The sequence below is a fragment of the Dermacentor silvarum genome, chromosome 2, assembly GCF_013339745.2.
Source record: "Dermacentor silvarum isolate Dsil-2018 chromosome 2, BIME_Dsil_1.4, whole genome shotgun sequence".
NCBI classification, from domain to species: domain Eukaryota; kingdom Metazoa; phylum Arthropoda; class Arachnida; order Ixodida; family Ixodidae; genus Dermacentor; species Dermacentor silvarum.
In genome coordinates this window covers 123,146,084-123,159,990 of record NC_051155.1, presented here as the reverse complement: position 1 = coordinate 123,159,990, position 13,907 = coordinate 123,146,084, and the positions used below count along the sequence as shown (strand labels likewise).

General features: G+C 46.6%; 1 protein-coding gene across 1 annotated transcript; it reads left to right on the top strand.

The window, feature by feature from the left end:
* The first annotated feature begins 3,143 nt into the window (after positions 1 to 3,143).
* On the top strand, positions 3,144 to 7,142 carry LOC119440339 (uncharacterized). Its single transcript, XM_049662875.1, has 2 exons — positions 3,144 to 3,482; positions 7,008 to 7,142. The coding sequence occupies exons 1-2, from the start codon at positions 3,144 to 3,146 to the stop codon at positions 7,140 to 7,142; spliced, it is 474 nt and encodes a 157-aa protein (XP_049518832.1).
* The last annotated feature ends 6,765 nt before the right edge of the window (positions 7,143 to 13,907 follow it).

Below are 13,907 nucleotides of genomic sequence, written 5' to 3'. Positions count from 1 at the left end.
ACCGCACCATTAAGTCAGTGACCGGAGGAGACGCCAGCGACGTAGTTCAAAGGCACGAGAGAACTTCGTCGCCGTTGCACGAGAGGATAAGCGCCCGGAGACGAGAAGGATTCGTCGAGATCTCCGAATAATTCAGGTAAGACGTCACTGCGTACCTAATTGTGGGCTCGGCGAGATCACTCACACGGTCGGTATTGATCTGTGGTTGAAGATTAAATTTATTATCCTTTTCTTTATGCTGGTTAAAGAACTACTCAATCTGTGAAAGTTAGTAAAGAAAGCTGGCCCACAGCGAGACTTAATTGAACAGTATTATGCAACTCTAAGTAAGCACAGCAGAGCGATGTTGGCGAGACGCGTGCCCTGGATATGGAATGCTTAATCGGGTGACCTAGTTGGTCGATTGCACGAGCACAGATCAATGCACCCCGACGTGCAGTCATGCCTTTCACTTCGAGCTTGTCGCATTTGTGAGACAAGTACAAGGTAAAATGTTTTGCGAAGTTGTCAGTCAATTTTAGAGCATCCTTTTTCGAGTCGGTGTTTTCTAGGCATTGGCATTCACAGAATCATCGCAAGAAGCTACTAAAATGTTGAGCCTCAGATAACCTCTCGCATTTCAAGTGGGCCCTGTCTCCTTAGATCGTTGTCTCAGTCATTCACAAAAATTACTCAACATACGCTCAAGGGAAATGCTGCCACTCAAACGCAAAGTCGATTCGTGAGCTTATAGGGACTCAGGAGCATTGCGACTTCGGCTGAAAACCGTCACAAAGTTTTTCAAGCAATCCGGAGTGCATAAGCTCTGTGTAAACCTTGCATATGCATTGCACTTCCTCGAGCTTACCGCCTGGATTAGTCTATCAAAAATGTCGTAAGCGATAAAAGCGATTCTACGGGTTATGAGGAAATGACCTTTTCAACGTTGCGCTCGTTTATCTGTGATATGGTGTAGGAAACGCGAATTCCATTCAAATCCGTGCATTCGTGTGGATTTGTTCCGCGCATATGATCCAGGCTATTGCTCTGTGGTGTTTCTAATATAGCCCAGGTTAAAGGAGCTCAAATACTTCCTAATAGAAAGCGCAGTGCGTGTAAGTATATGCATAGTTTAGAAAGTACAACAATCTCAAGTATTACAGCAAAATGCACTAGGGTGTTCAGGCTCCTGCGCACGTTCGCCAAGCACGCAAAAAAATTAGGGTCTTTAAAAGTTATTGATCTACACAAATTTTGAAAAGTGTGTTCTTTGTTCGCATGACATAGCGCGCTATTATATTCCGGCAAACGCTGTAACGTCTCTTTTCTGCGACAGCCTCACTTTGAGGATAGAATCGCATCCAGTGATATAATTACAAATTGAACATTCATCGCAGTACCATTGTCAGATGAACCGTTGCTGGATAAAATCCAGCTTCTGAGGGAAACGAGTAGTTAGTGTGGTGTATTTCTAAAATGCACAAGCCTTTGTAAGCCAGATTCAAATAGTAGCGCGTCGAGAGTACTTGCAAATTAAAATTGAACGTTATCAGCTGTTCATCATTCTCCATAAGCATATGGTTCTGTGGCTTCAAAATTGTCAAGGTCATGTGACCACTTCCCTTCTCGACCTCCACCCTGTGTCATATCAAGCTTTATTCAGCTAATATATGGTCGCGCATATGACAAAACTCGCTTCCTTCATTTACCTCATTATCTGATTTTCAGTCGCGCAATATTTGCAGCGTGGATAGGGAAGCTTCCAAATTAGAGATGTTGTATCCTTCAAGGATACGCTTGAAGTGTGTGCGTTAAAACATACCTCTAAGCAAGCGACTAAAAAAAAGAGCGGAGGGAGGAAATGGGAGGGGTCTCCACTGTCTTTTTTTTAAGGTTTATTAGACGTGCACATCTGGTCCGTACGACTATATACAACACTCGCACATAGCATCAAACACTGCGCACACCGGATATGAAAGCTGAGAGACATACGTGAAATTTCACTTGAAAACAAGCATGAACCGCCAAGTACTTAAGCGAGGGGAATGATTCAACACTGCTGTTTTGGTCTTCATGTAATGGTTGCCACTGCTACATGAACACCAGGTTTTCGTAATGTCAGGGCCAAGACCGTACTCAAAACAGTGAGCTCTCGATGTCCTTGTAGCTTAAAGTTTACATTATAGTGCAGATCTTTATGGGCAGACACCCGTTCCTAACCGTGCTAGCTTTTTTTTTTTTTTCGGACCTCTCAAATCCTGGCAGTCCAGAGGGCCCGCGAGAGGGCCATCAGGTTTGACCTGATGGTCCCCGAGTGGGCCTAGCCAGGTGACGTCGAGTTTACTCGCGTCTATTGTGGACCCAATAAAGTTCACTCACTCACTCACTCACTCTGGCGCTCCCGCATTCCTCCCTGCACACAGGGTAGCCATCCGCAATTTTCTTCGCTTTTATGTGTGCATTTGCTCTCTCATCTTTCACTCTCTCCGACACAACAGCGGCTGAGACTTCAGTATCGAAGAAAGGTCTTTATCAGTCTTTATGCGCACAACAATTTTCATAATCGTTCCCTTCTAGCTTGACCTTCACCGTCCGCCTCTTGTCCTTATTTTCTTATATGCATATTTTTTTGCTTCTTTGTTCTTTAACCCGAGGGATGGGAAGGCTGAAGCAAAGCTTGCAGTTTGCGCAGAAACTGCCATAATGACCCGGGGAATTTGCTGTTTATCGCATAACGTGTGCAGTTCTCAAGTACATCGGGCTTATGTCTCGCGTTTCTTAACGTCTTCCGCCTCAGGGCACTCATCCTAAGGCGCACCAATGCACATGTGGAGCACATGCCACAGCTATAGGAGCAGAGCGCATGGGACATTTTTCTTCGGAAGTCAGTTGTCTGTCTCCTTTATTTGGTACCTCAATGCTGAAGTCGAAACCAGTCTCCGGCACAGCAATTACGCAACCGAGCTTCTCGCTTTTCCTATACATATATACTTTTTTTTTTCTGTCGTCGCGTCACTATTCGGCCATGTGTCGATGCTTCTATGACCAGCAACAACAAAATCAATCTCAAGCCAGCGCTACCACGAATCACGTCGACTTCAATACGTTTTCTTGAAACGAATTGACTTAGTGCGCCCCCTTTGCAGGTTTCTGTGTGTGCCGACATGAAGACTCAGACGCTCCTCTGCCTGTGCGGCCTGTCACTGGTGCCCCTGCTGCTCAGCATCGAGGCCCGCAGTTTAGCCTCGATCAAGGAGAAGAGCGACGACCTGGTGACCGGGCGCACGGGCATGCTGTCGCGCTTCGAGCCGCTCATCTCGAACATGGTGGTGCCCTTCCTGGTGGCCACCGGCGTCGTCAGCCTGGTGCGCATGGTGCCCTCGGTGGTGTCGCAGATACCCAACGTGTTCGGCTTCGCCAAGCGCCACGGCTACACCGAGCTGCCCCGCGAGGTGCTCGAGATAATGCAGATGCTCGACGGAGCGAACATCAAGTACGATGTGGTGAGTGCTATTCAGAGAACGCGCTTCGGTTTCGACTCGTTCCTACGACGAACTATCAATTAAAATAGTACTGCTTCAAATGCGCTTGACCATAAGGGTACGGTCACTAGATAACAGAGCATGACCGTAGGCCTGCCGTGAGATGTCTCAAAGCGCGTCGCAAACGAGATGACCGAAACGAACTGGGTGGCGACCCCTGAAATCACAGATGGTATATAAACACTTGTCAGCTTAGCAGCGTCCATCATACCTACGTTTAGTGGAGTTTCTCATTTCCCACTGGTGTGGACATTCCAAGATCGAGGTTCAGTTCAGCGTATTCTGTTATACCCTGTTGTTATGACTTTATACGTATCTAAGGGAAATCCGAAATCTGCGGTGAAAAAATAGGAAGCAGATTTGGCGAAAAATGTTATATCTCACTCAAAGTTTGTAAGTGACGCCATCATTGGCACGATTACATAATGGCAACTTGTGTCGGATACCCTCTTGAAAAGTAGCATTACGTCAAGATTATTCCACGTGCGCAACAGAGTGTTTAGCCGTAAACCGCTGCTCTATTCAGACGGTGGTAGTAAGGTAATGGGCACGCACGTGACAGAGTAAGCGCAAATATTATTTTCACGTTGTATGACAGGATTTTATTGTTCGTCTGAAAGTCCTGAAATATTCGTATAATATAAGAATGCCTTGAACCATGGCTCAGCGGAGGCAGTTTTAAGCAAAAGGAAAGCTTAAATCCTCCATAACAACATTGGTTGTCTCCTCCTTTAGTAAGAAGGCTTTGTTTTCGCATTGAACATAGACGTGAAGTTCTTCGGAGCCTCTTGTATTCCTCGGTGGTGGTAAAGATTGCCCCACCACCTCTTCTCCGTATCCGGTCCCTGCTTCCGGGCCACGAGCCATTTCTTCCCAAATAAAATTAACTTCCTTCGCTTTTTGTGCAAAAATTTATTCTGTCGTCGTTAGTTGTTTTATTCCTTTAGATAAAAGGTTGATAAAGCTTCCAGAAAGTAAATCACGCTCGTGCTCTTTCCAAGATGTTATGTTCGAGGCTTAATACTAACCATCTTGCGCAATACAATATTTATGTATTTTACCTTCTTGCAAGAGTCTAAATTGCGATCTGTACATCTTCGCTGAGGAGATCAACAGTTTTAATTTCGTCATTTTTTTCTCGTTTTTTTCTGCTATCTGATTGGTCACATTGTGACCATTACGCGATTACTTTGAGAAACAAGGCCGTACAGCTAACAATGCTTCCAAGCCTTCTAACGTCAGCAATGTGGGAAAGCTTCACGCCCTTCGTTGACCCAGCTTTCGTGGAGTGGCACCTATTGGGGTAAACGGGTTACGGAAAGTCGCCCAAGCGTGACTTCGGCGCCCGAGTACCCCGAAAACTTCTTCGCAAGCACCTAGCTAGCTCGTCGCTAATGGCTCGTCAAGTGGCCTCTGCCCCACTGCATGTGCGTTCACGCCCACCACGAGATCGACCAAGCGAGTTTGTCAGCTTTGTGGGCTTGTTTTGTATGTGCTCGATCTGCCACCTGCCCTCGTCGGTGTAGCACTGCTGGAAGGAAGCGAAGCTTCTGCAGGAGTTTAATGACGATTGAAAATAGATACTCTCACCCTGAAAGAAAGGGCGCGAGTCAGCCTTCGCATGCTGACCCCACTTTGGGCCTAAGCTACACCCTATATTAAACCGTTGCGTCAAATTAAGAGATGAAGAATCAATAGATTCAGGCTGATGTTGATGGGTATTGGCCACGCAGTTGTATTTAACAGCGCGTGTCAAGCCTTCCTCTTCACTCAAGTGTTAGGTTCAGTTATAACGTGCATTCGTTAAGTGGGAGTACGAAGGCGTAAACATAGGTCGTGGTGACCATAATCGCGTTCTCTCTTTTTTCCACGGATGAGGTTTCTTGAGGTGCAGCTTTATTAAACCGAACGCAATTTTGGAGGACGCCCACGGGAATGTCAAGTGGCTGCCACTTCGCAAGGAGGTGTAACCGCGCACTCAGCACGCTAATAATCACAAAACGAGGTTCATGTACTCTGATTAGAAGATATAGCTATTGCGGAAGTACACATTGTAAACAGCCAGCTATGCATGGGAAATAGAGGCGGAATTGTTGGAGAAAACTGCAAGAAACTGCAGTGCTCGTCAATTACACCTAGGAACCTCGTTATTCGGCACGATGACCCACTTTTCATGGACTTTCTTGGCCTGCGAGTACAAGATAAGCACAAAGTGCAAGCAGCTGTAAGCTCGCTACCTAATGCTGCGATAATTATTGATACCTTTTCATGTACCTTTCGTTATTATCAGTTGCTGAATGTTAAATATTGAACTGATAAAAAAACACGAGCTTTGTAATAGAAAAAAAAAGAAAACATGATGCCCGATTGCTTTATTCCTACGGGCCCTCTTTGTGCTCAACATCATTTGCGTTCCGCCCCACAAAAAGCGCTCCAGCCCCCTACGCCCCCCCCCCCCCTCTTTCCCATCCCTGTCTGCCCTTAAACTTGCTCCGCAAGAAACGTCAGGACACGTGTCATTGGTGTGGCTGCCAATTTGGAAAAGGATGTTGCGTTCAGCTAGGAGGAGGAGGAGGAGGAGAGAAAGAGAAAATAGAAGGATTTTAAGCAGAAATGCGTCTCGTTGGCTACCCTACTCCGGGGGACGGGAAAGAGGGAATAGAAAGATGAGATAGAGAGAGGAGGGGGGGAGGACTCGGTGAGCTCGCGCACGCACGCGGAGGGCCTGAGCAAGTCAAAGGCGTTCACATAGGCCAGTATCCCTCGAGAAAGACAAAAGTGCCTTCGCAGCTTCAGCTAGAAGGCTATTCAGCGACTGTATGTATTAGGTGTTGGAATATTATTAAAGTTTAGCCACCAACGTCTCAAATGAAAATGCTGCATTGAATATATCGCAATTAAACTATCGGTAGTTCAAGGTTTAAATCACACAAAAAAATAATCGAGGACCCCTATGACATACCAAAAACTTAGCAAAACTTCGCAAACCTTGGTCGCCCCTCAGCTACGCTGTTTCTTCAGCCTTGCACCACTAGTGCAAGCTGCCCTCATTTTTTTGTGCAAAGGGAATGTTTTAATTGTTTGTATAAGTAAAATTTTGTGAATATAGGTGTATTCCGACTGATCTCCTAGTGTTTCTCCCGACAGCGGATGACTGCCTGATAGCTTTCGCAAGTTTGTGTGTTCTCGGCGCTCAGTCAGCAGCCCGAAGGTCACTTCGCTGGGCGCTGCTGCGGCGTTTCCTCGCGCCAGCGTTTTGACAGCGAGTGTCCGCGGTCATCGAGTGCGATGTGTTCATGTTTGCTGTGCGCGCTGACACTATGCTTGTTAGTTTAGTTGACAAGCGAATGTTTACAAGTAGATACGGCCGATCAAAGTACTATCGTTACTTCGTATGGCTCTCTACCAATTTGCTATCGCAATCGATGATTCGCCTTTCGGGCGAAACTGCGACGTTCTTTTTCTGATTACTCCATTTTCATCCAGCAGCAACAGCAGCCCCAGCAGCATGTGTACCACACCACCAACCAGCGGTACCCCCTCTACCACCAGCAGCAGATCTACAAGGCCGCCGCAGCAGCCGCCTCGAGCAGCTCCAAGCCTCACAGCCAGCAGGGCTGAGCATTCGCCACCTAATGTACCTGGAGGGAACGGGTAGAAAGCACCCAGAGGTTGCGATCAGGAAAACGGCGCTCATGGGAAGGAGGAGGAGAAGACAAACGCAGGACAATGTATAGGAGCATCGGATGCGTGTAGGGGCATTTTCGAGTCATGTAACTGTAGCTTTAACAGCACGAGCGAGACGATGCGCGCGGGAGTAGCATGCTCGATGCTCGGATTGTGGGTCTTGGTAGCCTTTCTCTGTTTGTGCAATTTCGGCTGGCCGAAACGGCTTCTCTCATCTAGTGCGAACTATCACACACTGTGCGAGTGCAAATGGCGAGTGACAAAAGACCGCCCTGCGTGGGCTTTCGGTTGCCTGCCGTCTCATATTTTATGGCTGTATGACGTCACTTATGGTAACGTAATAGCGCGGGAAGTGACAATTTTAGTGTGGGGTTCTCATGCTCAGGGGTGACTTGTTTGTGTCACAGGAACGGATGCTCAGTTTCTTCTACATTCTTTTTTTTTTCTTGCACGTGGGCCAGTGAGCATTGTATGCGACAGTGCAGACAGCGCAAGCTTCCGATGTACTGTTAGGATTGTCAAGATGTTGTCATTCAAGCCTCTGCACTTGTGAACGTCATGCATCATGGTGTAGCGCGTTCTGTTGTCACCTGCTCGAATGACTGTTCAGCGAAAGAAAAGGTGCCTTTGTTTTTGCAATACTATTACACAGTATTCCCTCAGGTAGGACAGTATGAAAGATAGCGAAGGACACGCCGCTTCAAATGACACCAGTTTTGCTTTGTTTGCTGTCATGCCACGAACCACGTTGCCACACTTGTTGCATTCGCACTGTCATGGCTACAAATTGTACAGAGCGACTGCTCAGCGTGCCTGCAACAAGGAATGCACCACTCGCTTTCAATGCATAAATGGAATTGGTTCTAGTACCTGAACACGACGCCTTTGTCGGGGTGGTTTTATAACGTGCTGCCTTGACCTACAAATTTGAGTATTACTTTTCACATTTTTTTTTCTAAGAGCTAGAGCGCATGATGCGTACGACAGTGCTATCCGCATGGTGCTCAACATTTTATGCGGTTTAAAAAAAGCGTCACTGTCAAGGCGTGTCCCACAAAAATCTGTGTTCAAAAACCCGCAGACCACGAACCATTAATTATAGATAATAGGCTCTACAGGCCACTGATCAAGCTTCTCTGCGTAGAAGGACTGCACAACACCATAATTTGCCGGATGACAAACCGTGCTGACGAAACAAACAAAAACACAACCAAAAAAAGCTTGCGGGATGAAATTAGGGTGCAGTACTATTCGTAAATCCTCAAGGCGTTGTCAGCAAACGATACTACACATTCACTGAAGCCGACACGATGCAACCAGCGTGATAAAAGTGTCGGCTGTTAGAAGTGCGTGCATTTGAAATCAACAGAAGCTGTGACACATCACTCGCATCGCGGCTGCACTGGCATTTTATTGTATATTTCCTTTCAAGTTGAGAAACAGCTGGGCTGAAATCATTACTGCATTTTGTCCGTGACGTCACAAGTACTATAGTAATCCCACCGTCCGCATTCGTATGTGCGCGGTCGCTTTTCTATGCACTATTGTTTCATATCGTGCTGCGCATCCTTGTAAATAGTCGTCGTTATTTATTGCACGCGAGAAATGCAGCAATAAAGGTTTCCTAATCAAACGGACCAATCTTGTTGATGTTCTTTATGTTTTTTTTTGTTTCTGTTTTTGCCGGCTGAATAAACGTCGTGAAAGGGACTCCTTACTGCTCAGGTAAGCTAAAACGTTCCATAAGCTTCCATTTACTCCTGGCAAAACAGGAGAAATTCAACATTTTAGTTAAGGTATTTAGAATCAGAAATTGGTTGCAGTTAACATTTTATTAAGAAGAATGTGGACATAGAAATCACCCCCCCCCCCCCCCCCACCGCCTATCTTTATGCTATAGTTTTTACTACGCCAACTATTCTCTTTTGTGAAAAGGAAAGAGGGAAAGAAGAAAGCAAGGAAAGAAAGAAAGAAAGAAAGAAAGAAGAAGAAAGAAAGAAAGAAAGAAAGAAAGAAAGAAAGAAAGAAAGAAAGAAAGAAAGAAAGCCTTTGTAGCACGCTTCACATAGCCGCGTAATACATTTCGTGTGGGCCCACACGGTTTAACAGAGCGGTATGGAAGCTTCGTCAAGCCTCCTCATGCTCTGCTTCCTGTGTAGTATTTTGCGGGATAATTCTGATACTATTTCTAACTTTACACTTAACCCATGTCTATACACTGTGAAGTTAATGAGCACACATAACGATATACCAAAGGTTATCTGCGACGCGCCACGTCAACGCTGTATTTGAGTTACTGTATATAGCACATACAGTAACTCTAGTACTAAGTATAGCTCAGATTCAGACACCCTTTTGTGCAATGCGGCCCATCGCAGATCCGCCAGCGCGTGCAATGCACGAAGCTTGTCAGACGTTTTGTAACGTACAGACATAGCTTCAAGAGCTCACTAAACATCGGTAAAATGTTCGCTTCAACTGCGAGATGAACACGAACCCTGGGGGAATGTTTATTCTGCTGCGTGCGCGACAAAGGCGTCTTTGTCATTTTAAAGAAACGCAGGCCTTAAGCAAGTCCTGTTGGATTCACTCCATACGCACATCGCTTTTTTTAGACAGCTTCTTTGTTTGTTTGTTCTTATTGCTTTTATTTTTCTTAATGTAGCTTTATTTATTTCGCAAGAAGCAGTCGAATTAAGCAAGCAATGTACAGCTGCAATCATTTGATTAAGCATCCAGAAAACCTCAATAATTCTTTCGGCTCCGAACTGATTTACTGGGGCAGCAGCTCCCACATTTATGACAATGATTTTGCTTTTGTTTGTCTGCTTTCTCTTCGAATAATTCCGCTCATTTACAATGGCGGAATGGCCAAGAAGACAGTGTGGTTGGTCGGAATGGGGGTGCGGATGAGGGCTAACGTATAAATTTAAATAATTTGAAAAAAAGATGAAACATTTCAAGTGAGATTTAAATAATAGTCCAGGGTTCGACGGAACACCGTCTGGCGAGGGCTATACATTTTCTTCTCGACAGCAAACGAACACTCGCCAAAGTTGCCACTCGCCACTTTGGCGAGGGATTATTTGCTGTCAAGAAGAGAACGTTTAAATAATAATTGTAAATTATGTGAGTATTACAGCAAGAAAAGTAGCAGGTAGATAAATAATCTCTATCTTTATCGTCTTTGTGATGTACTCAACGTTCGGTTTGGTAGAGCTTCAAGGAACCTGATGTGCGTAGTTGCTTTACCAATGGTTTACGACAGGGATTTTTGTTCGAAGTGGTCCAAGTTTCTACGGTCTGAAAGTATATGGTCCGTTCAATCTTGGTGCATCATGTTTATTTCAATTCTTTTGTCTGTCATCAGGGTGAGCTTCCTTTATGTTCAGTGTAATAAAATGTGACAGTTTGTTTATATATATATATATATATATATATATATATATATATATATATATATATATATATATATTGTCGCAGCACTGCACGTCTGAGCCCGAGAAGGAAGAAGTAGAGTGGGGCGCGTGAGCTCGGCTTTACTTCGCGCCGGCTGGCCCTTCCCTGTGGCTTCCTTCCGTGCCTCGTTTCACTCTGTAATTAAACATCTTTCGTAACATCTTTGGTGGAGGTGCTGGGAATACCCTGGACGATCCTGGACGATCCAGCTCTACCGACTCTCCGACGGAGTAGACGCCTGGCCGGGTTAGCGCCACAGACAGCGGACATGGCCGATTCCGGAGAAGGCATTGACGACTCCGCCGGCATCGACCGAGCCAGAAGTCACACAGGGCAGTCTGGCTACTAGACACCGCTGCGAGAGCCGCCCACATTTTCCGGGAAGGCGACTGAAGACGTTGATGACTGGCTGAAGCACTACAAAAGAGTGAGTCACCACAACCACTGGAGCACTGCGAAACTGCTCGATAACGTGGTTTTCTTTCTCGCCGGAACCGCGCTCCTCTGGTTTGAAAACCACGAGAACGTGCTAACAAGCTGGGACGATGTTGTAGAAGAATTTACAAAGTGCTTTGGGGACCCGATCTCCAAGAAAAAGAAGGCTGAGCACATGCTTTCCCGTCGAGCTCAGTTACCTGGTGAAACTTGTACAACCTACATTGAGGCTGTCTTGAAACTATGCGCAATCGTCAGCGACACCATGTCCGACGAAGACAAAGTAGGGCATCTCCTTAAGGGAATCGCTGAACATGTTTATGATTTTCTTATAACTAAAAAAGACCTTAATACTCCAGCTGATTTGAGGAAACATTGCCGGGCGTTTGAAGCACTGAAAATGAGGATTGTACCAAAGTTTGGACGCTTAGACAATGTCACCACTATTGCAAGTGTGTCAATCCCAGCCCATGACGACTTCTCTGTGATACGGCAATTGGTTAAAGAAGAGCTCGCACACCTTAAAGTTGATGACGACACTCATGTCTGCCATCAGTATGCATTTGACGAACGCTTTCATGTACCACCGGCCACCTGGGCACGTCAGGGTTACCGAGAACCTCGCAGGGTCTATGCTGATCGTGTGGACAGCAGCAGCTGGCAACCGCAACCGACAAGCCTGGAACGCCGGCAAGATACACCACAACCATTTGTTCCGCGGACGCCTCCCTCCTACAACCAGCCTGCGAGTTCTTTTTCACCCGTGACACCCATGTCTCCCGTGACAAGCCGCGACTCCCGCATTTGGTACAGCTGTGATGTGCCTGGACACATTGCTAGGTATTGCCACCGCCGCCAGCAGCGTGCTCCACGGTTTAATGCCTATACCCCCCGAGTGCCCGCCCTGGTAGTTTCCCAGTTCCTTCCAACGGCTGCAGCAGGGACGCGCGAACCGCAGTGACTTTCTACATGTCTCCGAGCGTAGCCTCACACCACCACCGACACGACAACAGCGCTCTCCGTCACCTCATCGTCGCTCGTTGTCACCGCCGCTGCTGGGAAACAAACTGGTGCGACCGACGGGGGTGAGGCCGCAATACATTCATCTTCATCAAGACCCCCTTGAGCGATCATGTTTTAAAACAAAGTGTGTGTTTCAGTGGACAATGTGAGTACTTTTGCTTTAATTGACACCGGGGCTGCAGTTTCTGTTATGAGTCTGGCCTTCAAAAATCGTGTCGGACAAAAAGTTATGTTTTCTTGGGATCGGAAGGCTACCTTTCGCGGAGTTAGCGGGGAAATTTGTTCGGTGTTTGTTCTGCTTCAATTAGGGTAGGGGACCAGGCATTTCGGAGTGAATTTACTGTGCTTGCACGCGCAAACATGACATTATTTTAGGAATTGATATCTTACGTGAGTGGGTGGCAACTTTGGATTGTGGGACTGGTGCGATTTCTCTTCGCCGCAACGCGCGAACCCCCATGACAGATAGCACCAGTGATGCCGCGGACGTTCTCTCTGTGTCGCAAGATGTGTGCTTGCCCCCTCAGACTGCAATGTTCGTACCTGTGAACTCTTCTCGCGCTCGTACGGGTTCCTGCTGTGGTTTAGTCGAGCCCGATTATAATAACGCACTCAAAAAAAACTGTGATAGTCCCCCGCTCCCTCGTGGTCACCACTGATGGTTGTACTCGTTTGTGGACAGTGAACGTCTCAACGCAATCGATAACTTTGCCGCTTGGACTTAAATTAGCGAGCTTTGACGAACAAGCATTTGTCAGCGTTTGAACGGTCGAAATGACGACTACTGGAAATAAATCCAACCCTGATTCTAGCCATGATTATTCTGCTGACTTTAAGCGCATGATTAACAAGTCACTGTCTTCTAGTGAGCAGTGTCTACTTTAAGGAGTGCTGGCTCGCTACGCCACAGTGTTTGATTTTGCTCAAGACCAACGAGCGTCCCATACACCACCGGCGTCTCGTATGCAACACCGCATCCATACAGGGCAAGCAACGCCAATTGGCCAGAAGCCTTATCGCCGATTCACCTTCAGAGAGAAAAATCATCGCGTAGCAGGTCGAAGAAATGTTACGGAAGCGAGTGATCCAGGAATCATGTAGCCCCTGGGCTGCTCCTGTGATCCTAGTCAAGAAAAAAGACAACTCATGGAGATTCTATGTGGACTATCACCGCCTAAACACCGTCACAAAGAAAGACGTGTACCCCCTACCACGAATAGACGACGCTGTCGACTGCCTCCATTCTGCGTCGTATTTCTCTTCTGTTGATTTACGGTCAGGTTATTGGCAAATGCCAATGCACCCCTCAGACAAGGAGAAGACAGCCTTTGTAACACCTGACAGCCTCTTCGAGTTCAACGTTATGCCCTTTGGCTTGTGCAACGCTCCAGCGACATTCGATCGATTTATGGATACGGTGCTCCGTGGACTCAAATGGGAAATTTGCATGTGCTATTTAGATGACATCATTATATACGGCAGGAGATTTCACGAGCACAATCAGCGCCTGTCGGTCGTTCTTGACTGTATCCAGCAAGCTGGCTTTATTTTAAACTCCGAAAAGTGTCATTTCTGTGAGCGTCAAGCTGTTGTACTAGGCTTTCTGGTCGACAAAGACGGCATGTATACGACCAGACCCTGAAAAGGTAGCAGCGGTTCTCGACTTCCAACAGCCACAGACGGTGAAAGACCTGCGAAGGCTTTCAGGCCTTTGCTCATATTTTCGACGGTTTATCAAGAATTTCGCACAGCTTGCCTCTCCCCTGACGCCTCTCCTTCACA